This window comes from Ixodes scapularis, unplaced genomic scaffold, assembly GCF_016920785.2.
Source record: "Ixodes scapularis isolate PalLabHiFi unplaced genomic scaffold, ASM1692078v2 PGA_scaffold2__306_contigs__length_199485367, whole genome shotgun sequence".
NCBI lineage: Eukaryota > Metazoa > Arthropoda > Arachnida > Ixodida > Ixodidae > Ixodes > Ixodes scapularis.
In genome coordinates, this window is record NW_024609857.1 from 144,101,487 (window position 1) to 144,128,801 (window position 27,315).

General features: G+C 44.1%; 1 protein-coding gene across 2 annotated transcripts; it reads left to right on the top strand.

The window, feature by feature from the left end:
• Positions 1–285: 285 nt before the first annotated feature.
• LOC8052428 (androgen-dependent TFPI-regulating protein) lies at positions 286–27,066 on the top strand. 2 transcript variants are annotated; one of them, XM_029987882.4, is made up of 8 exons: positions 286–826; positions 1,025–1,188; positions 5,837–5,959; positions 7,385–7,486; positions 8,254–8,369; positions 9,910–10,061; positions 18,596–18,659; positions 25,428–27,066. In XM_029987882.4, the coding sequence occupies exons 2-7, from the start codon at positions 1,036–1,038 to the stop codon at positions 18,646–18,648; spliced, it is 699 nt and encodes a 232-aa protein (XP_029843742.3). In that variant the 5' UTR covers positions 286–826; positions 1,025–1,035; the 3' UTR covers positions 18,649–18,659; positions 25,428–27,066. The 2 variants fall into 2 exon arrangements, with proteins under 2 accessions (XP_029843742.3, XP_002434632.4); XM_002434587.5 differs by having other exon boundaries at positions 288–795.
• The last annotated feature ends 249 nt before the right edge of the window (positions 27,067–27,315 follow it).

The following is a 27,315-nucleotide window of genomic DNA, read 5'->3' on the forward strand; positions in this document are numbered from 1 at the left end:
AGCGAACAAGCGGGGAAGCGCGATCCAGCAATTGTCATAGAGATCAGTGGTATTGACTGAAATAGCCAATCAGCGCTGCACTTAATTCATCTCTTAGCCATTACCATCCAATCCGAAGCCAACTGGTCAGCCTGTCGCGCATGCGCATTGCGCACACGAGTCGAACCTCAATACAAGGTCGTCGAACTTTCCATTAAAAGTTCGAAAAAGTCGAACCTGGTCGAACTCGACCCGCGACTGGTTCGCGACACCCCTATCCAGGATCACAGATTTTGTATGATTTTCCCGACTTTGTTGGCACGAAAACTAGGCGAAAACACTCTTTTTGTTTTGCTTTAAAGCAGCCACTTGGTTGTTTTGTTTTACCAGTTTCACCGGTTTTACCACCGGGTCCGAACGCTATGAACGCAGAGTTCAAATCGATAACGGCATCACTTTCACTTTTTTTTTCTTTAGATTTTTACGTCTTGCGCTGTGTTTTGTTATCTGTGTTCAAGTGTTCCTCGGTCGCCGGTCTGCGGTTTGCCCCGTTTAGCACGCTGCATTGAACTTACCTTGCCAAACACGTTCTCGCATCTGTACGCCGAGCAAGTGGTTTTCGATTGTGAACACAGCCACATTGTCTCAAGTCTGCTCAGCTTTAGTCTCGCCCATTGCGTGAAGATCGAAGATGCAACGCATTTGCCGGCCCTGATGTAGAAGGCCGCTCCTACAAATTTGTGAACGCATGTGCATGGAAAGATCGTCCTTCAAGCTGTATAGGACTTGTGTGAAATTTCAGTAACATCGTCAAAAGTGAGTAGTGATCGCTCTGCAGCCTCTGCTGGTACGTTTTAACACCGGCATATTCGCTCGCTCGAAGTTCTATTCTGTGACATTTTGCTCCAAATGCTACAAATCGCAAGCTGCTTTATATTGATCCTGATTTGGTGCTACCGTAGTGGTCAGAATTTTGTAGTTGGCGAATTAGCCGACATTCTTCGTGCGCTTGGTACTGCATTGAAATCCTTGCTTTAAATTCCAGAGTATTCCGTCATGTCGACGTTGATGATCAAGACATTCCATGCGCTTGGCTTCGCCGTGTACGCGTTTGGTATATATTACTCCGAAGTGCACCTGGACATTCCACAGAGGAACCCCAAGCACAAGATGTTCGGTCGCTACAAATATCTCACCCACTGGAACTTGGTAAGCAGGGTCGTTTCATCGAACTCGCATTCATGAGAACTCTGGCTTCTTCCATATATGGCTTTTAATCTATGGTTGTTTTCTTTCGAAGTGCTAGCACTAGCTTTTAAAAAAATGCAGAATAATATATGGGCCCACTATTTCATATTTTAGAAAGCTGGGCTGACTCTTTGATGTCCCAAACCTTTAAACCCTTACATGGCTTTAGGACACACAGAATAACATAGATCCTGACCTCATAAAATAAGCAAAAAAAGACATGAGGCTTTTATTGTAAACGTGTAATAAAGCTTGCAACATTGGGCATATGCAAGCACTACATCATACAAAACTACTAAAAGCAGTTACAACAGCACAAGTGCATCTCACATCTTGAGCAGTAGAAAAAGGTGTCACCATATTTGCAGCACTTGCACCTTTTCTTCTTGCTGTGGCCAGTGGTGTGCGCCATCATACCTTGCATTGCGAACACTAAAAGAGGTAATCACATACTCCGGTTTGATTTCTTTCTGCCTTCTCTGTGTTCTGAAATCACAAAATGTTAAAACCAACGTCAACTTCGTCTTGTATTCCTGGATAATCTTGCTTGCTGTACATCGGAACATCGCAATGCTTGAAACAAATGGTGGGGGCGCCACATATTTTGGGAAAGGTCTATTGTCTGAGGCACATTAGTTTCCACTTCATCTGTCGTTTGAGAATCATTTAAGCTATTCTTTCTCGATTCTGCACATTTGAGCAGTATGTTTTGTAGTCACTGACAGCCGAAGACAGCCAAGCACATTATTACCACTCCTTAGCCATATACAGAATTCACAGGCTGCTGTGAGAGTATTTAACTGGCTGGCATAGCCGGGAGCGCAGCCACTGAGCGCGTACCGACTGCGATCTTCCACAGTTCTTTTTCAACGCGCATTCCGAACCGTCAAGATTTCCGGCCTTAACAGCCTATAGATATGAGGTCAGGCTCTGTGTTATTCTGTGCTCAAATATGGTGTCCAGTGAGTACCACCTATAGTAGTTTGCACACCAAGCCCAGAAGTCTACCTTCGCAACACGCTGAAACATTTTTGTTATGCAGCTCTGTTATTAAAGACACTCCTTTGGCTGATGTCATTTAGCTGCACTAATTGTGGCGCAGAGTTTAAAGAAACAGCAAAGATCTTATGAATGTGGTGCATAACCCCCTGCCTTTTTCACTGGTATAAGCCGCACCAGAAAAGCGCGAGAACCTAGCAGTGAGCACGAAGTTAAAAGAGTGGTGTCAATGTCGAAAATAAATAGCAAAGTAACAATGGGGAAATAGGCACTGATAATTCAGTAAAACGGCATTCTTTAAAAGGGCCATGTAACAATATTGGGCAGGAATGTTTCTGAATTTATACAATCTTACTGGCACTGGTGGGTTCCAAGCATACTCGCATGCAACGCCGCTGACCAAGGAGCTTCTTTATCGCCGAACAATTTCAAGCATAAAAGCAAACATTTCCTTTCAGTGTCTTGTTCGCAGAACTTGATGACGAAGTTATGGGGATCCCCGCAGTGACAATATTTAAATGTGGCTCTTACAATGGACATCAGCAGTGTGTGAGCATTCAATTTGGGCTTGTGACAATCAATGCGTCTACATGCATTCGGACAGTGGCTCGTGCCCACTCGCCAGTGTTGTACGGAACGGCGTTCCTGGAACGCGTTCCTTTTAGGAGGAACGAAGGAACGCTGCCGTTCCATTTTGCTTCGCTGGAACTGGAACGGGAACGCGTTACATTTTTACTGGAACGGAAAGAGTAACGGCGTTCCTTTTTTTCGTCCAGTGGGGTAAATTTTATTTTGTTTCGAACAGGGAAAGCATGAAAGTAAAAAACAATATCTTTACGAAGTGCAGGATCTCAATAACTTTTCGGCTACTAAAGCTTATGAATTAGTTTGTGTGGTCCTCGCTTGCTTACAGTTAAGGGTACAGGAAAGCCGGTGGGCATTGATTCTTTTTTGAGCGCCCTAAACTGCGGTAAAAAAGCAAAACTTTTAGTAGTAGGAAAAGACAAAGAAGGAGGGTTGTTTTCAACTCGGTTACTTTCTTTGGTTCCACGAATCCTTATACACCCAGAAATCATATTCCCGACTACAGCCATTTCTGAACTTCAATAGCGAGACCTACAATTACAACAAGATCACAGATTGCCACATATCGGACTCACCTTTGTATCCCGAACATTGGTCACTAAAAAGAGACACAAAAAATAACCTTTATTCCTTCTCTTGTCCCCAACTTCAGACTGAACAGCAAATCTAACCTTCACAATGACGTATTGTAGCTTTCAAGACTGACTTTCCAAAAGCCCTACCTTGTCCTTTACTTGCTCGTCTTGCGAACAGCAACATCGAGAAGCAACTCTTGTTAAGTTCTAACACGGGAGTCTGTTAAATTGAAACGTGTGAGGTTTTGTAAAACGCTCATGCAATCTTGGGTAAAAGTACGTTTGGCTCGTCTGAATTGTGCACTACAAGCATGGACAAGGTTAATAGATAAGATTTTTACCATGAATATATCAAGAAATGAAACCCTGCTTGCGCGTGTTTTCTTCTCCGGGTGCCCTTCCACCACGACATACAAACTCGTACGTTGGCTATTAACGGGATAGATAAAAAAAAAAAGAAAACTCTGCTTGATTTAACTAAATCTGGTAATTAGCAAAAAATACAAATGTAACGTATATGTAACGATACGTTCCATTTTTTAAACTGTAACGGGAATGAGTTCCTTTCTCACAGATGGAACTTGTAACGGGAACGCGTTCCAAAAATCAGAAGGAACGAGCTTTCGTTCCTTTTTTTGAGGAATGTGTACAACACTGCCACTCGCTGACCTGCGCTTTGCCAACACCAGCGTGTGGCTGGGATAGACATTGGTGACATAGGATCGGCTCCAGGTCACATGGTCGCTTGTTCTGGCTGCGATTTAGAAAAACACTGACACCCCAAAAGTTTTCTTTTTTTTTTGTTGTCGGAAATGATGCAAGTTGTAGCCATAAACACGCACAAAAATACCAGAACGCAAAAAAAAAAGAAATGTTCACTGGCGCTTGCTTTTTTTCTTTTTGTTGCTTTCCTCTCCCACTTCTCACTTCCTTGCTTCTTTTTAATCGTGACGTAATCGATTATGTAATTAAAAGCTTTTTAAGCGACATTTTTATCATATTTAGTAACGGCATTTGTAAAACATGTTTTTTAATGCAATTGTGAATGCACTATGCATTTTGAAGTACCAAAAATCGAAGTCCGGAGTGATGTCGCCTCCTAGCTTTTCATCCTCCCTCGGAAAACATGGCGGCGCTCGACGCATGTAGCACTGAGGGTGATCGGGGAATCGGGCGAAGTTCTCTTTCTTAGGTGCCCAGTGACCTTTCGTATTTTGAAAAGGAAATCGTCAAACGGTCAAAACAACTGTGTACCGTAGTTTCGGTTGTGACTCTGCCAGGGTAGCCTTTTGCATAGAACCGGCGCGACGTGGCCCCTCATGTCGCTCACAAAAGTCCATTGCGCATTCTCTTCGACCTCGCACCGTTTGAAAGAATTCAAGATCACTGAAAGAGCCCTAAAAGAACTTCAAACTCGAAAGTGAAGCTTTGTCTGCTCACAGTGATAGGCAGCACGCATGGAGTGGTTGATCGCAAAACACAGGCTAACAGGATACGGAGGCATGAGAGGAACTCAAGTTGCAGGACGACTCAGTCTTTGACGTCACGGCACTGGCGCGGATCGTGCGGGAACTTCAAATTCGGTTTTTGGAAATTGTTTTTTTACTTCACAAATACTGAGTTGCCAAGATTCAAATTTTGAGGGTAATGTCCAGGCATCGTTGTCAATTGTTTCTGATAATAAAAAAAAAAAATTATTTTGACCTTTCAGTGCTTTTAAGAATGCAAACAGTGCTCCTTTTTCTTCAATTTTTTTTTTTTTTTTTGACTTTCATTGTTATGAGAAAAATTAAACAAAGTATGTTTCTTAAGTTATGAATCTTGAGGTATAACTCTAAATTTGGTTAAATATCTGGGAACCATGGTAAGCATTGGTATTTGATGCTGCACATTTCACTATCACAGCTTAATTTTGTTTGAACAGTCATTTGTGAGAATCATGGTTTTAAAGCTATTAATGGTGAGCACTGTCATGACACAAGATAGATTTATCTATCTAGAAAGTGTTTGAAGTAATTGTCAAAGTTGCATACAGATTTAATGAACATGCAGTAACTATGGGCACATAAGTATGTGATAATGTTGCAAAATCTCATGAGCTCTTATTCAGTGACTGTTGTTTGTGTCCTGCTGTAAATGAAACATAAAAGATTTGTGTCATATATACACACATATGAAATAATAGATTGCAGCATGGGAGGATTTGGAATTTTGGAGATATGACACTACCTCAGTTGGAATATAAAGCTATGACATTTTGTTTTTTATCTTCACGTGGGGATATTACACAACATTTGGTGCTGCGAAGATAATAAATCATATTTCAAAAATTAATTTGAGTCATTCACATTTCTGCAGTTCTCACATTGTTAAAGAGAAAAGCATCTTGTGACATCATACATTTGAGGCATCGAAGTTTGTTGCTCTGTTTTCACCTGTTTTCTTTCCAGATGCTGCAAGGTGCCATGTTTACGCTCTTTTGCATCATTGATTTTGCACCACTTCGAGAAAAGAGGAAACTGCTGAAGTTCAGAGACCACACATTTCTCTCTCTTTCACTGCCAACGTGCATTGTAAGTTTCAGGTTGCCTTACAGAGGCAACGGTTCTGTTTCAGTGGCATATTTCATGGACACGAAAGCAGTCTATAAACTATTCCTATGACATTTCGTACAGGACTATACTGAGAGGCAAATTTGAGTTCCCCAGGTTCTCTGCAACTATGCGTATAAGCTTGAAAGCTATGACAGCTTTTCCTCAGTTGAAACAAAATGCTTAGCACTAGAGCGTGCCTTTTTCTCTGCCGACCTGTCACCTTTGCTGTCTTGTGACAGGACAAAATATTGTGAAATCCATTCTGTCTTGACAGCACGAAATGCCCGGAAGTACATGATGCATGAAATGTCTAGTACATAGTGAAACAATAGCCCAGCAGCTGTCGCACACTTTCATCTCTTGGTTACCAAAAGGGTTGAAGAGAAGCGGCGAATTCCTCTGACTCTCTTGCGGCAAAACAGCCTTGGAGCTTAAAATTTTAACTGTTCTTCTGATGCTAGGTGCGGTAAGGAGAAAGTGTTTGGATCATTGTCACAAGCCAATTGGCACAGCTTGGCTCTGCTTACAAAGATTCTGAAATCATTTTAGTATTTTATTTTATATGCTTGCAACAAGTAGCCGTGGTATCCCAAGATCTAATCTGTATGAAGGGGTTTCTTGCCCCGCAAGTTAATTAAGTAGAAAATTAATTGATTGTACACAATACAAAAATGTTACAAACCTTTGCTAGTTTTGTCTATTTTTCTCTTGGTCTTTAAAGAGGGTCATTGAAACTACTCTAATGCTGAAAACTGCTCAGTTGGGGTGCTGACTTAAGTGAAAAATTTTGGTGTCTGCCGGTAGTAAAGTAAGAAAAACCGCTGAAGTCATGTTTGCGTTGAGAGTGAGTGTACATTTGGAACTGCCGCAATAGCATGAACTTAAAATCCCCAGCCCGGCTGCCACATGCTTGACTTTCCTTTCGTGAGGTGTGCACGAGAGAGGATGCTGATACCCTGAAAGAGAGGGAACGGCTTCGCAATTAGTTTGCTCATCCTATTTAGATCTCAGCAGAAGTTTCGGCCTAGGTTTTGATGGTCGCAGCTTGTTTCCGCATGCTCTTTGTATTGTGATAAAGTATTTGTTTTAAATTTCTTTGAACATACCCTCTTAAGAGACAAAAAAAAAAAATCCTTAAAAGGATCATTTTAAGAAAAATGTTGGAAATGTGTTCGTTGTCTTCTTTTTAGGTTCTTTTTAAATCGGAGAAGCACTTTATTTTTGGGTGGGGACTATTAAAAGCGCTTTAGGTGCTTGAGAAACTTTTGTATTTCTAGGAACCAGTTTTTGGAACCCATGCAGTCTCAATCTGTTTGTTCCTCAGATGTGAGAGCTATAAAGCCTTGAAGAGTTGCATTATACTGTGTCACAAGCGCATAATGTGTTTCTGCACTTGCCTCGCAGTTTGTTTCAACATTCTTCTGGGGGCTCTACATCTTTGACCGGGAGCTCATTTTTCCGAAGCAGCTGGAACTCTATTATCCGGCATGGTTGAACCATTTGTCGGTACGCAATTCCTTCTTTGGATGAAAGACTCTAGACACTCGCAGCTGGTGGAATTTCTGTGTGTCCATTTCTAGATTGAGCGCTCCATTGTGCAGACTTAGGGGAATACTCGGAGACATTAGGCATAGAAATGACATGAACATTTTTGGCATTGCTTCGATGGTGAACTATTGCATTTGTCTAGAAACTAGTTTTGTTTCTGTGCAGGGCTTACAGAGTTTTGCAGTGTTTGAACAGCCTGTAGTCAATATTAGGTCATAACAATGTAATGCAAATAACCACTAAAAAAAAATTTTTGTTGGCTGTTACACAGTGTAAAATTTTTGTTCTTGAATTGGAATTGGCAGTTCATTTTGCCTTTATGCCTCGATCCTTGTCACAAAAATGATGGCCTGTGAAGCATTCCATAAATGTTACTCGGACTCGGAATCGCAAAAAGGAAGTTTCCTGCAGGAGGTCAACGTTAAAGTTTATTTTTTTTTAGAAAAAAAAAAACTGGATTATTTATAAACTGCTTCCAGAAGGCACATTCTTGGCATAAATTAAAGCTTCCCTCAAAAAAATCTAATGATCTTCAGTCTAAGCTTGTCTCACGAGAAAAGCTGCTGAAGCATGTGACATGATGCAGAAATAGAGACAGTATGTAAGAGCTATTGCTATACAAAAACACAGATTCACAAACTTTTTTCAGAGCTTAGTTTGTTCATTGTTGCAGCCATTTTGTCTTTTAGTAAACATTTTTTTTTAATTTATTTTGTTTTTTCCAGCACACAGCTATTATTGTGTTTGCTCTGATTGAGCTCTCGCTCTACTATCATGTACAGCCAAACAGAAATGATGGATTCGTCACTGTTCTTGGCCTCGTCACATCTTATGTAGGATGGTGAGCCCTCTTCGCCTGCACCATTATTTTGAAGCACGCTACCAATTTAACAAATTGTGCCCTTGTACTGGAGTTGTTTCAACCTTGTGAGGAAAAGCAGTGCACAATGCCCCCTTAAAACATAGTTTGTGTGTGCTATTAGATCTCTGGTCGTTGGTACCGTGGAAATACAGAGATAGAGATGGGAAGTTGTGGAAGGAATAATGCAGAAATGATGCAAGCTTTTGCACCGCAAATTTTACCAGGCGTTCTCCGCCTTCATGGCAGTTTCGTCGTCTCTGCCTTTGGCTCCCACTCTGTTTCCATTTCAGCAATTTGTGCAGTTGTTTCAAACGGTTAATAGTTTCATCATGTGCCCTTAATTTTAGAGCGCAGCTCTTAGGGGCCCGTTTCCAACTTGAGCGGCGTCGGCGTCGGCGTCGCCGTCGCCGTCGCCGTCAGCGTAATTGCGCGGTGCATCATGGGAAATGTCCCATAATGCAACGCGCGAGCCCCTCACCGGGGTCACGTGACTTCGTGGGGGGCACGTGACCCCCCCGAGGTCACGTGACCCTCTGAAGTCACGTGACCCCCCGAAGTCACGTGACTCCCCTGAGGTCACGTGACCCCCTCCTCGAGGTCACATGACCCCCGCCGATGACGTCATCGACACTGATGACGTCACCGGCATCCACATCGTCATCGTCATAATCACTGATGACGTCATCATCACTGATGACGTCATCAGTGACGTCACTGATGTCGTCACCGGCATCCGCATCGTCATCGTCATCATCACTGATGACGTCGTCAGCGACGTCACTGATGACGTCACCGACATTCGCATCGTCATCGTCATCATCACTGGTGAAGTCATCAGTGACGTCACTAATGACGTCATCGGTAGCCGCATCGTCATAGTCACTGATGACATCATCAGTGACGTCAGTGATGACATCATCGGCATTGGGGTCACGTGACCCCCAAGGTCACGTGACCCTCCAAGGTTTCGTGACCCCCCCTGCTTAGTCTAACCACCCCCCCCCCCCCAGCGCCCTTCCCTCCTCCTCCTCAAGAGCTGCGCTCTAATTCGGCGTTACAGGGAGTTGTAAGCGGCTTTCACTTTTTTTAGACACTAAGTTATGAGGTTATGTGTTGAAAAGCACAGATTTAGACAGATGTGTTAGCATACCTTATTTTGTAATTTGTTCAGGGCCTTGCCCATGGAACAATTTGTGCAATTAATTGTACATCATATTGGGTGGTCTTAGTTGTTGAGGGCATTGGTTTATCTTGACTTTTCTTCATAGTGTCCTTTAGTGTTAAAAAAGTGCAGTCAACAAAAAGGAATGGCTTTAAACGAATTACTTATGGAGAATTTTTTCTGCAAAGATCGAGGAATAAAAATTATGTGCAGTTTTTTCATTTGCTATTCATGTAAGCATTGCCATAAGACTGGAAATGATCATTACAACAACCATACAGATAACATCCATCGAAAGCGGCTGGAAATCGGGTTCACGTATTAATGCTGACGAGGTAATCTTCTCTTTCTTTCCAGGCTGATGTATCTTGGGTTGAGGCATGGCATCTGGGTGTACCCAGTCTTGGAGGTTCTCTCTCCGGTGTTCTTAATGGTTTTCGTGGCGGTGTCTATCCTCCTCCTATTCGGCTGCTACATGATCACCGAAAAGATGAACCGCTTCTTCTGGCGTGAGTACTTGTTCATTGGTCGCTCTTTTCTGGCGCCCGGAAGCTCTTCTAAAACAGAAAGGATACAAGCGTGTCTTACAGCCGAAGATAAAGCTACCCTCAGTTGTAGGCACAATTGTCGTGCTTTGTCCTGAAATTGTCTCTACCCAAACTAAAGCATTCACTTTGAGCATAATAGCTTTTTGAGGCATCAGCATCGATGGTTGAATAGGGACGTGTGATCACTGATCTCTATTGTGGATCGCGGATCAGGAGCCTGTCCGTGGCACCACCGGTGGTCATTGCTTGACACCAGGCAATACATGCAAGTCTATGAAAGAAACACACAAAAGTAGAAATATTAAAGCTTGTACGCGGTGCTCAAAGGCGAGTATTTTACGATGTGTTGCGATCATTATACTGGGTGTTTGGTGATCGAATCGGTATTTGTCAAGCGTTTGAATGTTCATTAGAAAATCAAATGTACCAGAGCACCCACGACTGAGCTGGCAAGCTTGCTCTCGTAGTGGAGTAAGCAAAGAAACTTGGCATCACTGTCTTGGGGAAGCCCAGAAGTTGATGAATGTCGAAAAAGTTACACGTTGTCAGCGGCTTTCCGGAAATGGGTGAATTGCGCGTTGGTTGTTGTCTGCTAAAGCCAACTCATCGAACTCAAGGTAACTCTTGTCTCATTGAGCTGCACTACCTTTTTCGCCCAGCGGAATCACTCTTCACCACAAAAAATATATAAGAACTGTGAGGGCTGTTAGTTTATAATACTGCTTATGCACAAGCTATTTAACAGGCTTCCCGAAAAGCAGCCAAAACGTTTTAGTGCCACCAGCAGCTTACAAACGGGAGGAACTGCACTTTTTCCTTGTGAAGTCCCATGCATTAGCTGGTGTCAAGTGATGGCTGCTGGCGGTGTCATTGAACCCCAGCAAGACGAGCATCGATCCAGAATCCAGCCTCCTACGGTAAAAATCAGTGGGTGTGATATCCGAATGCTGCCAAAGACCCAGTGGCGACATTTAGGAAGGCGTGTGCTGTGCCAGACTGCCATTTGTCAATAGAAGAGATTGCGTGGGAGGTTAAGCTAGAAGTTAGAATACGAGGATTATCTTTGGAACCATGTTTTTGAGTTGGTAAGGCCACTACTGAGCTCACCGTATGCCACTTCGTGCTCTGTTCAATGCGGTGCTCGGCAGGAATGCAGACATGCCGGGAGCTGCGTTAGTCTTGAAAAATGCCGGATGCGGCTTATAAAACTGCAGTGTGCTTTACTTGTGGGCATTTAAAGCTTCCATTTATTAATAATCTCTCTAGCTAGTGAGAGCTGAGAAGTGGCGCTCAGAAAACTAAGCACCTTTGACTAATAGGCAGGGCCCAGAGGACAGCTACTTCCACCTAAACTGCGTCCTGCATTATAAGGGTTGATTTGCATGCTTGCAACTGCTTACGACTGAGGGCCTTAAAACCTCTTGAGATCCCTGACGACGAGAGAACAGACTGGCGCCATCTGTTGGATAGCCTTTAAACACTTGGCATTTCCGTATGTTTTCTATACGGAGCGCAAGTTTGCTTCTTTTGCAGGGGTTGTGACGACAGAATGCTGAGCTCTGATTGGCTCTGACTGAAGGATGCTGGGTAGACCACAAGGCAGCTTGCTTTGAGGTCTACCCACTATCCTTCCAATTGGAACCGATCGGAGCTCAGCATTCTGACGTTACCACAAACCCTGGAAAAGAAGCAGACAGACTTGCGCTCTGCATGCCTTTCGTATACATCTTTCTTTCTTGGCTTGAAAATCTTTTGACATTGTTATAAACAAACATTTCTCATAGACAGCAGGTATGGTTGATCTCGCAAATACTGTGGATCCCTTGCCCTAGTGATATCAGTAATATAGCCAGGAAATTTTTTCAGGGGGGGCTGAGGTGACTGGGATGTCCATGACTTGGGGTGCAGCAGGAGGGAGGGGGCTCAAAATGCATGTATGTAATATAGGGTCGGCTGGATTTCGGAAAGGGCGGCTGAAGCCCCATAAGCCTCTCCCCTGGCTACGCCAGTGAGGGAAATGTATGTAATGATTTAGAATGTTTAGTAAATGTTTAGTGAAATGTACCGTAATGATTTGCAATTTATTTATTTTTTTGCTACAGATACCGGTCACTTGAAGGTCTGTAGATATCAGGATGGTTTGATAAGTAATTTAGTTGGACATGAGAGACATCCTTTTGAGTCTTGTCACTTGTTTTATTTTTCAGCATAATCTCCTCGAAGTTTAACGCACTTCGTTCAACGTTTCTCTAGCATCTCTATTCCTTCCCTTAAAGGGCAACTCCGCTCAATTTTTGCTACTGAGAAAACAATGTAATTCTATTCAGTATAATTTAGAAAGGCTACAAGTCAAATATTGGAATTGAATTCCGTCTAAAAAAGTTGTACAAGCGCGAAAGTAACAATATCGGCTAACTATAGCGGGAACGTGCGGCGCAGCCAACACTGCACTTCCGCCGATCTGCTTCCGCCGCTTCCACCGTCAGTGACGTCTATAGCATGCGCAGATGTTTTCTTCGTTTTTTCGTTTCGAGGTACAGATCCCACAGGCGGCGCCACGCTCGCCGCCTCCGGCGGTCACTCTGCCCTCTGACTCTACCAACTATTGTGACTCCACCTACTCTACCTCGGAGGCGGTGTCCACGTGATCTGCGAGCGAACGCGGAGGCTCCGGTTGCGTCTTTGCCGTTGTGCTGGTTGTGCCGTGTTCATCTTTCGTTGTTTCGTGTTTTATTTAGGCAAGAGGCGCGTAGATTTGTTCCTGGTGTGCCTCTGCAATGGCTGGCAGAAAGCGCAAAGGCAGAGGCTCACGTTATTGTGTCGCTGGCTGCCCGAACTACCAGCTAAACAGCCCAGGAGTCCTCTCTTCCACAGGTTTCCTGGCGACACTGAACGAAGTCCTTGTCGCCAACTGCCAGGATATTGATCTGTTTCGATCACTTCTTGCCCGAATGTTGCGAGCGAAATATGCGCGTGTTAGCTGACTGTGGCTTCTCGACGAAGTACGCGAAGCTGAAGCCGGACGCCGTGCCGTCGATCTTCGCACGCGGCACAACTTCCCCGACAGCAGACGGCTCAGCGGTGGCTCCATCATGTTCAGATCTCGACAGCCAGGAAATTGAGTTGCTAACGCGATTTTACGTCGGCAACATATGCAATCAAATATTACTCCAGCACATCGCTTTGGCATAGACAAGTGTTGAGCGATTGCTCATGGAACCAGAACACGTTTTCACTACGCGATCGCGGGCTTTCGAGGTGTATCTTTCTCTCGGGGCAATGTTAACACGATGCACGATGCGTACGTTCACTGTCTCCTGACAGACTGGCAGTCGCTCATACGCAACAACGCAGTCGTTTCTATCGGAGGGTTGCATGGGTTCATATACACGGGGGCTATTGGAACTACGTAATCGGAATTTAGAACAACGAACGGTCGCACCACACAAGTTATTAGAACAACGAACAGAAGCCACACATGCTGACTACGTTGCAACAGTACTTCCTCAGACCCGTTCAGGTTAGAAATACAGCTCTCTCAGCTTGCAAGCGCGTGCAGCGTGCACGAGAACGTAGCGTTGACGAGAACGTAGCGTTGACGAAAACGTAGCGTTGACAAGCTTGTGATTGCACTGGCTTCCCCGCATAAAATAAGATATGACGGCGGCTACAGGCCCAGCTTGCATCTACTACAATTGCGTACAAAATATACCTTGGCAAGAACTTACCTCGTTGTGTGTTTCGGTTCACAACGGAAATGAAGCGGGAGCCGTCCTGTGCAGCCGATGCGATGCAGACGACGTGTGTGCAGCGCCTGTCCGTGCGGAAGGCCACGTGACCCTTTGTATCCCACGTGGTGTGTGCATGCTCTCGACGTCGACCGTAGACGCTGACGATAGTGTTGCCCATCCTTGCCGAAGTTTCGGTTTCGTTTTGCGATTTTGCTTCTTTCAAGATTACTCGAAAATTAATTTACTTTTCGGGGAAAAGAGTATGCAGGGTCGTTTATGAGTGCTTTGCAAGGTAACATCATCCACTAACTCCAAATTTTCAAAATTGAGCGGAGTTGCCCTTTAAAGGGATGCTGAACCAAAATTTTTTTTAGCTTGCAAAACAAGGCTAGAGCGATAGGTGGGATGCTGCAAAACCCAAAAACATCACTCCTACAGCGATATTTCTAACAGATGGCCGCATTTTTGGAAAAGAAGTGCGTGTTTGAATACGGCCGATGAGGCCGACGAGCAACTTGACATTGTGATTCTCAATCCCTCTCCTCTTCGCTTCATCCCCCCGAGCTGGTGAACCCAAGTGAAGAGGGGAGAAGCGAGGACGCCTCCCCTCTTTCTCAACTGTTCCAGGAGGATCGTGACATCATAGTCCTCGCACGATCGGGCCCTTCTTTTCCAAAAATACGGCCATCCATTTGAGATATCGATGTATGAGTGATGTTTTAAAGTTCGTACAGTCCCATTCAACGCTTCTGCAGCCTTATTTTCCGAAATCCGAATTTCGGTTCAGCATCGTTTAGATAACTTTCAAGGCCCTCAAAATATATATGTTGACCACCTGGATAACATCCTCATTGGACATAAATTCTTGCCCTGCCAGGAAAGTTTTCAGTTTCGGGAACCGAGGCAAGCGTGAGGGAGCCAGATCAGCAGGTGAATAGGCTAGATCAGGGGTTCTCAAACTTTTTGATCTCGCAGAACCCCAGGAAGCCTCAAAGACTGCCGCGGACCCCCCCTGCATATTTGCCGACCGAGAAGCAACAGATGCACAATTGTAGGCAATTTTGCTTGTGTTGCTTCCGATATATCCCCACCATATCAATCGCGATGTCAGTACAAAGTGAGATGAAGGCGCTTTACATGGTCCTGCCGCGCAGCCTGCGGCATGGGGGGAGGTCGCAATCCGGGTGTTCGCGGAACCCATGAGACCAGCTCGTGGAACCCCTGTGTTCCCCGGAACCCAGTTTGAGAACCCCTGGGCTAGATGAGGATGTGGTTGAAGGCATAAGTCTGTCAGTTTTTGCTTAGAGACACGTCTTGAACGGACAGGAACATTGTCGTGGTGGAACAACACCTCTCTTTTGGCCATTCTTGGATGTTTTTGTGAGATTGCTTCCTTCAATCTGTCCCAAAGGGATGTGCAGTATTCCCCAATTATGGCTTTTGGTAGTGAATGTGAGGAATTCCTTTTGCATCCCAGAAAACTGACGGCATCACCTTTCCAGCAGATGGAATGCTTTTTGCCTTTTTTGGAGGCATTTCTCCTCGTGCGGTCCATTAATTATTTAGACTGCGGTTTCATTTCGGGTACATGGCAGTGAATCCCAGTTTCATCCATTGTAACAAAAACTGGGAAACAAATCTGCTAGATTTTTCTCTAACGATTGCAAACAGTCGGCAGATGTCCGCGTGTGATTTAGTTTTTGTTCTGGAGTGAGCAAATGCAGCACCCATTGTGCACAAGGTTTTGTCGTGTGCAATTCGGTGTGTAAAATGAAGTGCGCTCGCTCTGGTGGCCTCCGCTAACTCGCAAACTTTTAGTCTTCTGTTGGCTAAAACCATGCCCCAGGACGTGGTGTGTCTTTGATGCTTGTTCTGCCTCACTTGAATTCATTCACCCAAAGTCTCACAGTCTCATAGAAAAGGCATGAGCCTCCCAATGTAGGTGTAATTCTTTTATGAATTTATTTTGGCTGTTTTCCCTCCTAGGCAATATAATTGAATTACACCATGAATTCCAATTTTGTCAATTTTTCACTTTTACTCGAAATGCTCGCATTTAGGCAGTTGCAGAAAAGAAGAGGTAGTGTCAGTATGACTTGTAACCATCCAAAACTCACTCGTATGAATGTAACTTAGTAACCTGGTATAAAGATTTTAGTGTTGCCCTCTATTAATAGGTGAACCAAGTTACTTATCAAACCACCCTTGTATGTGGAAAGCTCTCAACACCCTGCTGAAACCACTTTCTTGAAGTGCTTTGCACCTACACCCAGGCAACTGCTTTGAGCTTGTGAATTACTGCAAAATATCCTCGCTAGGGTTTTTTCGTGCCACCCAACAATGGATAACCACTGGGGGCCCAGTCAGGCCACACCCATGCACATCCAAATGAGCAACCGGTCAATCGACGTGCCAGAAAGATGGCCGAACCCGATGAAGCGCAAGTCAGTCATTGCATCGTGTGCATCCACGTGGGGCTGCAATTGATCGGCACCCAAACAGGTTCGGCCGTCTTTCTGGCATGCCGTACAACTAGTCGGACGTCTGATCATCCAGGGGTATGGTTTGTCCCGCCTCTTTTGCGCTATTTTTAATTTGACTGGGCCCCCAGTTGTGAGCACCTGTTCACTGGCATGAATAGCCCAGCGAGAATGGCATTTCACAGACATTGATAAACTCGAAGCAGCTGTCCAGGTGTGGGTGCAAGGCACTTCCAAGAAGTGGTTTCTGCAGTGCATTAAGTAGGCTGCCACCCAGGTAATGCAAAAGCATTCTGCTCCAGTGGGAGTTGGTTAGGTTAAGAATGTGACACATGTACAGACCTCCAAGTAATCGGTATCTGGAGCAAAAAAAGAAGTAAATTTTAAATCAATATGGGTACACTAATGGCCTCCAAGATTCTTGGTGCGCAAAACTCTCTTCCGGCCATTCCGTTCGTTGAGAGAGACTGAAATGGAGAGAAAAAAAATTACTCGAGGGCGTTTCCGTCGTGCGATGGCGTTATGTACGGGAGCTGAGGTACATCGTCGTCGACCTTGCTTGGCTAGCTGCCCGGATAAAAAGGCACTCTTTTGTTTAAATTACAGTCTATGCGCCTCACACACATTACTTTGGCGAGGAAGCAGTAGGTTTAAATCTCAGTGTTTTCTCTCTGAAAAAGAAAAAAGTGTATATAATAAACGTATGCATACTAATAAATTCTCGCCTGATTGTTTCCAGACAAACTGCGCATCCAATCGTCTTAGACAAAAAATAGTGGCGAGTCAATAACAAGGCTCATTCAAGTTTTCAGCTAAAAAAGATATCATTTTCTTTATGAGACCGAGCAGGCGAAACATCGCTTTACCAAGTCGGAGGTACGAGGCGTTCGAGCTCTTTGGTCTCGTCATTCGCTTGGGACTTCAAAGAACGCCATTTCTTTCATGATACCTTTGTTCGCTTAATTTTGCCCATCGTTTTCATTCTGTCCTTTATCGTGTTTCTCTCGAGTGGTCCTGAGACGCTGTCTCGCCGCGACTTCGCCGTCGGCGAGGCTTCCACGGCTTCGGCCCTTACGCCATGGTGGCATTTTGTGCAACATTACCGTTTGCCGTTGATCGTGGCCGGCTTTCTAGAAACCGCGTCTCAGCAAAGGCTGGGTGAGAGAAAGCTCTGCCAGAGCCAGCACGCCAGCTGAGCGGCCCTTGAATTGCGTCTACGAAACCACGAGCTCAATACCATGTGTACGCATTGTACGTTCGAGACAGTAAAAATACTATGAATGATAACAATTTTTATTGGCTCGGGAGAGCCACGGTACAGCTTGAAAGCTAATTCGACCCGAAACCGCGGAGGCCTGAGATGTTGCATTCAGTTACGCGTTTATCCGACGGTTGCAAAAACCATTCCCCAAGTTTTGCAAGTCCTGGGACGATCCAGGCGAGTCGGCCGGCGAGTCGAGGGGACTTCGCGGGCCATTTGTCGAAGGTTTCGGACGGTAACGCTTTGGCAGTCTTGTCTGCCTGGTGGTGCGGTCGCTCGCTTTGACGAGGCAGCAGGCTGCAGGAGGTGGTTTGGTCGGAGTAGACGGCTGCCACCCCCGAAGCATTCACGTCCAGGGCTTGAAACCTTGCGCCACGGTAACCTGGCATAGCTTCCTGTCATCTTCCTTCATGATGTTGGTATCAGCATGCTACACACTCCCTCTGCTGAGTGAACGAGCGTTTGAGAGGGCTGTAGGAGAGCTTTGCTCGCCAAGAATCTCGGAGGCTGTGGTACGCCCCCTGTGGTTTCAGGATCGTCTCATAGATGTCGCCATAATGCCAGTCTGTTTTCTCGTTATAAGAGATAACAAGAACTCAGTCATAAGCAAATGCAAGTCTGTGAACAGGCCTTAAGTATTGTGCCGACATTTTTTTTCTTTATAGAAAATTTATTTTGTGGCTCACATGTCCTATCTAGGCACTTTAAAAAATAATTTTTGTAGGAAGGAATGTGTGACTTATAAACTCACCTTTTGCAAAATCTAGCTCACAGTAAGAAAAAACTTATTCTCCTACCGTGCTTTACAATTCTAAGCACTAGTTAGCTAAAGTGAACAAATAGTTTTATGATTCCTCTACCAACTTTTCGCGAGAGCAATTAAACTATGGTGTCGCCATCATTTGTGCTGGCCGCTCGGTGGAGAAGATGCCCATGCCTTGACTTGGGTCTGGTGACCAGACACCAGAAATTGATTGTTAACTGTTTTTGTTGCTTGCCCTTTTTTCTTCTTCTTGTAAACAGCGGATGTCCACGAACGTGTGGTTCTAAATTCGGTTCGGCGGCGGCAAGAATGAAGACCGAGCATGTGAGGCATCTTTCTCTGTCTTGTGCTCTGCACACAACTGCTCTATTGTGCAGTAGGTTTTCTGTGTTTTCAGCACTGGGAAAGGATCTCTAAAAATGCACTAAAGGATTTTTACTTTGTGTTTTTAGGGCTCTTGCTTGATCCATGTGTGAATTCTAAAAGCCACGATTTGTTCACGTCCTACTTCCACTTGTAAAATGCGCTAAATAACAGGTTGCTGAGCTAAAGATACAAGGTGTTGCAAAAGAGTTTGGGAAGGAAAGGACTGCTAGTCACGGTAGCCTTTAATCCCTTCCTTGTGCTGTTGATTCTTTCTTTGAAATGGTGGGAAATGACGACCCTCTCATATGTTAGGAGAGAACAAAGTTGGCCAAGGCTGCGCACGTGATTGGTGCAAGAGCTTGCAGTACTGTCTAGCTCGGGGCATCTCAAATGTCTCAGACACGCCAAAAAAATTCAAAGTGCGCACCAGTGCCTTGTGATGTAACTGTACCGCAAGGTGTCGGGGCGGTCGGAAGGGAGGCATTGACCTACGTCACAAAAAGTGGGTTCGCCGGAAGTCGTGTGAGTTTCACTCCTCGTGCTCTCCACAACCGTGCCTAAGACTTTTTTTTTTTTTGTTATTCTGGTTGTCTTCACGAGTGATCGCAGAAAACAAAGTTTCAGTTCCACTAGCTTTTTATCGCTGCACCGTTAATTAGTTTGCGTGCTGTAAAAGTTGAGGACGAAGAGTTAGTGGATCGACGTGATGGAGGCCAATGATGAAAGCATTGTCAGTACAAGCTAGTGTACGAGCGCATGCCATCAGTCCGATGGTACAGGGCCATACTGGGCACAAAACCAACTAACAAGTTTTGAAAAAAAAAAAAAAAGATTTAGAACATTCGCAGAAAATAGGATTGTTAGTATGCGACATGCCCGATCGCATTGCTGAAGGTTCAGACATTAAGGTCGTTCAATCATTGGATACTCTCCAGGCTGAAGATGCCTGCCGTCTAGAGAATACAAACTGGTGAGTGTACATACCAAGTACAAGTAGACGTCGAGCATAAAGTATGTGTTTTGTCCAGAACAGTGGTTCTCAACCATTGATGTTTCGCGAACTCCTTGTGGATTGGCGGAGATGATGGAGGACTCCGTTTGTGGTGAGGAAAAGGGAAAGGTATAGGCTAATTATGATAGTGATTTAATGAAGGAATTATAACTAAGGGCAAGTGTGAAATAAACTTCTCTTTTTGACGTACATACGAGAAAACTCGCCCTAAAATTGGAACGTTTCTTCTCAATTTGAGAAAATATAACTAGTGTCAATTTGAGAAAATATAGCAAGCCTATTATATTCAAGCCTATAATAGGCTTGACTAATGAGGCTGGTGTTTGCGGACCCCTAGAATGCCTTCACAGACCCCAAAAGGTCCGCGTACCCCCATGTGAGAACCACTGGTGTAGAACATAAGTAGAACTTGTTTACTAGGTTCACTGACTCCTCTTCTTTTACCTTTACAGCAACATTAGGCGCAGAAAAGCAAATAAAAGAAACGTTGTCTGCTTGGATTGCTTGCGGAGGTGCGGAGAATAACAAAAATATATTTTAAAAAAATTTACACACGGTTGCGGCAAGCACGAGGAGTGATACAACTCACGTGACTTCCAACAATGCCTCCCTTCTGACCGCCCAGACATCTTGCGGTACATTGTTACGTCACAGGGCACTGGCAGGCACCTTGAATTGGGCTTTGTATTTCTATTTTTTTTTTTATAAAAAACTACACAACTCTAAAGTGAATCAATTTTTGGTGATGTCCTGATACACCATTCTAACGCTTAGCATGAAAAAAAAAATTTTTTTTTGCTGGGTCAGGGTTTTTTTTAATTTCAACGGACACCCATCTCTCTGTATTGATAACTGAGGAATTGCTCCAGGGTTCGGCATTCTTGTAACGAAGCAGTACAGAAGCCTACGGACGTAGTAACCAATAATAGACATACCAGGGAGTGTTTGGCACATGTTTATGCCTCAGTGGGTGGCTCAGATTTCTAATATACTGTAAACAACTTAATTTTCGCAAGGAAATAAATTTTGCGTATTATTCTCAAAAAATAGGTCCCGTGGATAATTAGTGGTCTTGCAAACATTTCGGGCAAAATGTCAACTCTTCAGAAGCTGCATTGAGAAGAAGCATTTCTTCTAGCAACTGTCTAGCAACGAACAAAACATGCACACAGGGTTCTCACGTAATCATTATACATACATTCTATTAATAACGTAGGTAAAGAAAGTATTTGAAAGAAAATAGTGCAACATTCCGGAATTCACGGCCACCTCAAGAAGCTTATTTTACACCTTTCGACTGCTTCGACACACGAAAATTAGAATCCACGAATAAATCTAAATTTTCGGCTTTTGGCCTGATTTGCAGAAATTTGCGCCGAGGAAAATTCAGTTTTTCGCAGTGGTGAGACTGGACAAACACTTTGCTTCTGAAAGGGGCCCCGGTCAGGAAAATTTTGGATTTTCGTGCCACCCAGTTTCGGTACTGTCTTACTCATATGCTCTACTCCTTTGTTTTTCCTCCTTTTGACTGCTTTGCACACAAAAAAAAAAAAGTGGGCGGGCATCTTTCTTTTTACGGCGACTGCCAGTATTGGCGGGGCAAGATCAGGAGTATGTTTTGTGTAAGTTGTGGCGTGACATCACAGCACCACTTGACAGTGTGAGAGTACGTACTCCGTGTGCAGCAGGGTTTGAAGTGCCTCGGCTCCGGGCCGCGGTTCGCTTGCGGGACACGGCTAGGAAACTGGAATCTTTCTGAGCAAGCTGGATGCACGCGCTACTAATTCGTGGTTTTAGGACTCTTTGTTTGAAGTGTGTAGATTGGAACAAGGTTCTAAAATGACAGAATCAAAGAATGTGTCTGGTATGCTGCAAACCTCTGCCTTTATGTCAGGGGTTGGCCGCCGTTTGCTGCGACACGCCAAATCTTCACAAGGCGGAGACTGAGCGCGCTGGAGGGAGAAACAGAGGTTGGGGGGGGGGGGCGGGGGGGTCCGCCCTTAAAAATTAAAAATAAAAACTGTCCACACACACAGCGTGATAGGCAAATATGTAGAGCCCTGCATATCTGCAGATTATCTGCGGATATCCGCAGATATCCACAGTAGACTGGTGGATGCGGATAAAAATTAGACAAATTTTGGCGGATTGCGGATTGGATGCGGATGTCAGGGGCTGTGGATGCGGATATCCGCGGATCCGGATCTAAATTTTTGCCTGGTGGCATTCAGTCCGTCGACTGACGTTTCAAGATCGTTTGGTCGACATGCGACGTTTGACCGAAAGGCTTCCCGCGTTCGTTTCATCGAAAAACCTGAGACGTTTCGTCGCACACAACCCTGCTATTTTCGTAACAAACTTTTTGCGTCTCACCTGGATTACAGGGGGGAGGGGGACATGGTTTGGTTAAGCACGCCTTAGTGAATAGCGCGCTAGCTTTTAGCGGCTTAGTGAAGAAATACGTTGTCGACAAAACGTCGCAGGGGCAGGTGCCCACAAAACGTACAGCGTCGACGAACCGTGTCTCCATGAAATGTATGTCCGTGAAAAGTTGTCCATGAAACATATTTCCACAAAACATGTTTCAAAGAAACGATAGGGATCCTAAGAAAGATATGATTCTTACTGAAGATCGCTTCAGTTAGTGCATTTCATCCCGTCAAAAATGCTAACTATAGAAAAAGTAAAAGTAAAGAATGCAGGGCATCAATTGTCCCGAGAAAGCTAGTTCTTTGGCAGGGAAAGAGCGGAAAACTTTCTCGGGCAAAGAAAACCTCAAACGAACAAGTCACAAGAAAGTAGAAGAAACTTCCCCCTCTCCGCAGAGTGTGGTCATGATACCAAAAGCAAAAGAAGTGCTTCAACAGCGAGCGCGACCCTGTGGCGCCACGATTTGCAAAGTTTCGGAATCGGCGGCGCACGCACGTAGGCAGCCCGTAAATTGCCTGTTTCTTTTTTTTTTATGCTTAGAGTTCTAGCCAAGAAAGTCTGGTAGTTCACATTCGTCCGGTTACGACGCCAGGGCGCCAGCAATGCCAGCGGCTGCTGCGCGCAACTTCCGTAGCTGCCCCAAGCAAAAAAAAAAGAAGAAAAAAAAGTTTTCTTTTAATATATATATTTGGGCGCCTGCAGGCCGCAATCTTTCTCGAACAACTTATTAGTCGATCCAATCAGGCCTTAAACTCTGACTTAGCGGTGCATCTGCCCGCTGGCTGACGCGAAACACCGTGAGACTCGAGGCGGCCGCATACGCTCGGTAACATCACAGAAAGGATTTTGTCTTGTCTTCCTACCGCTGCTTCTCCTCCTCTCTTTCAGAACTTTTTTTTTAATTTTTTTATGACCTTTTTTTTAGGCATTCAGACTTCCGATTTCGCGTGCGGCGGGGAAGAACGTGGTCGGGGTGATTTCCGCTGATTTTGCTAGTCTAAATGTAATCGTAACCTCTGGTGGTTAGCAAGAACATTGACACGGTTCCACATTTTGCGGATGCAGTTCGGATACGGATACAGAGTATGCGGATCGGATACGGATAAAATAATGTAAAAAGTTTGCGGATGCGGTTCGGATGCGGATACAAAGTCTGCGGATGCGGATCGGAAACGGATACTCAAACTGCTATCCGCGAAGGGCACTACAAATATGTTCTATTGATTAAGGCTTCACGTAATGCAAGATTTCTCGAGCCACCTTTTCAGGAAGATTTTGGGTGCTCAATACTTGCTTGCTTGCCAAGATGCAAACATCCCGTTAAAACTCTTAGGGCTTGTAAGACTTCTTTAGAGGTGCTCATTGGTCATTCGCAGGACCCACATTTGACTTCATGGTCTTCATCTCGAAAAAGTATGTTTGCAGATATACATGCTGTAGAAAATACTTCGATCGAGGTCGCTGTGTGATTTCGTAGATTTTAAAATTTTAATTCGGGGAGGCCGGGTTTACAACCAAACATACCTTCCAACCTGGAGTGTGTGTAAAGTGTGGGGGGGGGGGGGGGGGGGGGGGCAGTTCTGGTGGTGTCTAGGGGCCGTATACCTATTATTGCATAGTGGGCCAGATCGGGCGCGTGGGCCACTGGTTACTGACCCCTGCCTCATGTCATTAGTGTGTCATTATTATGTATAACTGCAGTAAATACAACCTCGTACAAATAGAAATTGCTTGAAAGCTCGATCTTTATGCTCTGGTTCATGTGACGTGTGCCTTAAGCTTGAGAGTTCAAAGCACAGCATGGCAGGGGCAGCAAAAAATGCTGCCCCTGCCATATATTTTTTTTAAATAGAGTTTATTTAGTGTTTTCCGATGACTCTAAGCAAGTTTCGAATTGGAACCATATGTCTATTTTCACTAATTGAAAATTTATTGAAAAAATTATACTTAACTAGCCGACTGATTGTCACGATTAGCCCCCCATATGATGTCCTCCTCGCTGCATAACTCACCTGCACAAACCGCGTAAGTGTAGCTTTCGGGGCTCTTTTTAAACATATCTGTTGAGCTTAAAAAGAAACACCCGATATAGTGTGAAGACACTGGTACATCACAAAAATATCTTATTTTTTCGCGTAAATCATTATGGTGTCAAGACACAGTTTAATTCTTCTGTTCTTTGGCTGCAGAGTTGCATATACGAGCCATTTCATAAAACTAGGGCGAAATCTTCTGTGTTGGTTTCTGCCAAAGGGCCTATTTATAGTTAATTCGTAAATTGAAAAACATGGTATAAATTATAAACTTTCTGGGCATCGTCGTAAGCCACTAAATCAACCCTCTTCATGCCCATATAAGTCATTTGGATCATTTATTGGCATTCTAGAAAACAATAAATTTGGGCGTGTTTTTAAGTTGAGGCTTTTTATCAGAACACATCTCCGCACCAGCGGTCCCGCTTGCTGAAGCCAAAGTGCAACTACCACCTTGCCTCCCTCGTAGAAAAGAAGTGATTGTGGCACTTACTGGCAAGATGAAATACTATGCTGATGAATGAGATTACAAAAATAAGCTTTGATTCTCGGGTTCACCGAATTGGTTCACCTCCATCGTGCAAAGAGTGCATGGTGCATGTTAGTTGCATACTTTGGCCATGGGAGCGAGACTGCTGGCACAAAGATGCGCTGATAAAAGCTGAAACTTAAAAAATGCTTTAGAATCTTGCGTTTTTTCTTAGGAACGCCATAAAATACCGTACGTGTCTCGTATCTGTTTAATGTGGGCTGATCTAGGGATTTTTGACGATGTCATGCAGTTTTGTAACTGAAACCACACCTTTAAATTTAGTAACTAATAAAAAGTTAATTACTGAAGAATAATTACTAGTTACTTGATCATCACAGACATTCCTAATATTTCTGAAATCGTTGCGATGACGTCAATCTTTTTTGTGTGTGATGTTTAGTTATTGCAGAAGCTATTTGGCAGGCGTTCCTTAAAACACCCCATATGGTACCCTCAGGAAAGGGTTCCTTGCTTTGTACTGAGAAGCACAAGCTCCGTGTTTGTTTGTGCAAATTTCAATTTTTTTTTATGCCATTAAGTGTATTGTTTGTAGCTGAAAATGACCCACCACATACATATAGTAGCACTCACAAATACCAGTGCTTGTCCTTATCATGATTGCACAAGTTGTAACACAAAGTGCACCACTCTTGCCACCCATAATGCATTGAACATTTTGGTAATAACTGAGTAGTACATCCTCTTTGCTCTTTCTTCAGGATTTTCAGTTCTGGAAGTTGCAGGGGATGGCACTACCACCACCTAGTCACAACGACTGGCATCTGGTCTGCAGAAAGTCATTCTGAGCTGCAGTATTACTTGAGTGGTCAACTGGAGAATGGTTGCTTAATTCACTGTTCCCTTTGATCTTGTCTTAATGTTTGTCAAACATGTTGGTTTGGGTAACATTACAATGCTGCCTTTCAATGCCAAAGCAAATGAGTCAAAGAAGCCCAGATTTTATAGCAAATTTAGGGCAATAACTATTTTTGTTGGAGTGGTATATGAACTTGCACATAGTGCATATGAAATGGCTATACCGTAATATATGCAATGCACTTGAAGCGCCTGTTATCACCCTTGTGACCAAAATAGGTCCAATATAAACTTTTATCGGTTGATTCTGCCGCGTTGGTTTTGGCGGTCGCATTTATGAAATGGTTCACCTTCAGTAGTACGAAGGATGTTCTAGCTTTGAAAACAAAGTAATTTGAGAGTACAAAGCAGTTAGGGAGTTTTTCCAGTGTCATGCAAGTTTCAGTTATGCTTGCTTCTCCCTCACTTTTTGCTCATTGAAAACCCCTGTTCCATGTTGAAAAACAGTTGAGAAATCACTTATCCTTGTGATCTACTGGTTAAACCACAAAGAGACCTTGTGTACAACATCCGACACTCCAGTAACCAAGGTGGTGATATGGCTTATAGTAACGCAGTAATGTATGCCTCAGCTACATTGTAGTTATGTGTGGTCGGTACAAAGTTGAGGTAGCCTACACTTCTTAAGTATCGGGCTGTTAGACCAATTAGTCTGGACTGACATTCTCATGTTGCATGATACCAATTGAAGCACGGTGATTGTAAGTGCCCCACAGGTGTTTACTAGGTACATGGAGGTAGGAAGCTTCTGGAGGCGACATGACGCCACCAGAGGTGAAGCCAGAAGTGTGGAGGAGCACGCCCCCCAACGATGACCAGAGCCAAGAGACGCTATTGGACGAGGAGGAGGGCTGACTTACAGCTGTTTTGGTCAGCTCTCCTTTTCGTCCAGTAGCGTCTTTTGGTTTTGGTCATCGCCTTTGGCCACACTTCTGGCCACACTTCTGGCTTCACCTCATGGCGTTATGTCGCTTCCAGAGGCCTGCTAACCCATGATTAGGTAGAAACGACCGGTTAGTAAACATTTTGTTTCAACCCAATTAAGAAGTCTGTTGTAGGGCAAAGGAGATTTCTCAGTTGAAGTTATATGCTATGTGTTGTAGTAGGCCGTTTCGTTACACACAGGGTATTTTGTTCTGTTTTCACACTTCGTTGTGGGTAAAAGCAAAGTAATTATTTAGTACATGCTAGTCCCAGTGTTCTAGGAGCAAAGCAGGTTTATTTTATTGCCTATTCGAGAGTTTTTTCTTACAAAGAGTTTGTTCAAACAGAAGTTACGTAATTGCTACCTCTTGAAGCAACCTTTGAAACGTTCTAAGCCGTGAACTATTTTGCATTCCAGAGAGGACCCTATTCATGTTTTTTTGTTACTTAAATATATTTACCATCGTTGAAGCCTGTTGTGTCGACCTGTTTTTGTTATAGTAAATGTGGTTTTTAGTCACTGGGTTCTGGGTGTTCAATAAAGTCATTTTAATGTCACCTGATGTGCCGTTTTCTTTGTCGGTAGCCTACTAAGTTACTACTAATTTAGGCCGTGTGCACTAAGATAAAAAAGAATGAGAAGTGAAGGTGGCTTTTCAGCGCTTTTTGGCTGAAAACCAAATATTTTGCAAGCATAATATAGGGTGGTCCAATTCACCAGGCTTGATCTAAAATGGACCGTAAAAATCGGCGCCTGCACGTAGCAATCTAAACTTTTCGTCAAAGGTGTATATCACAGGTCGGTTT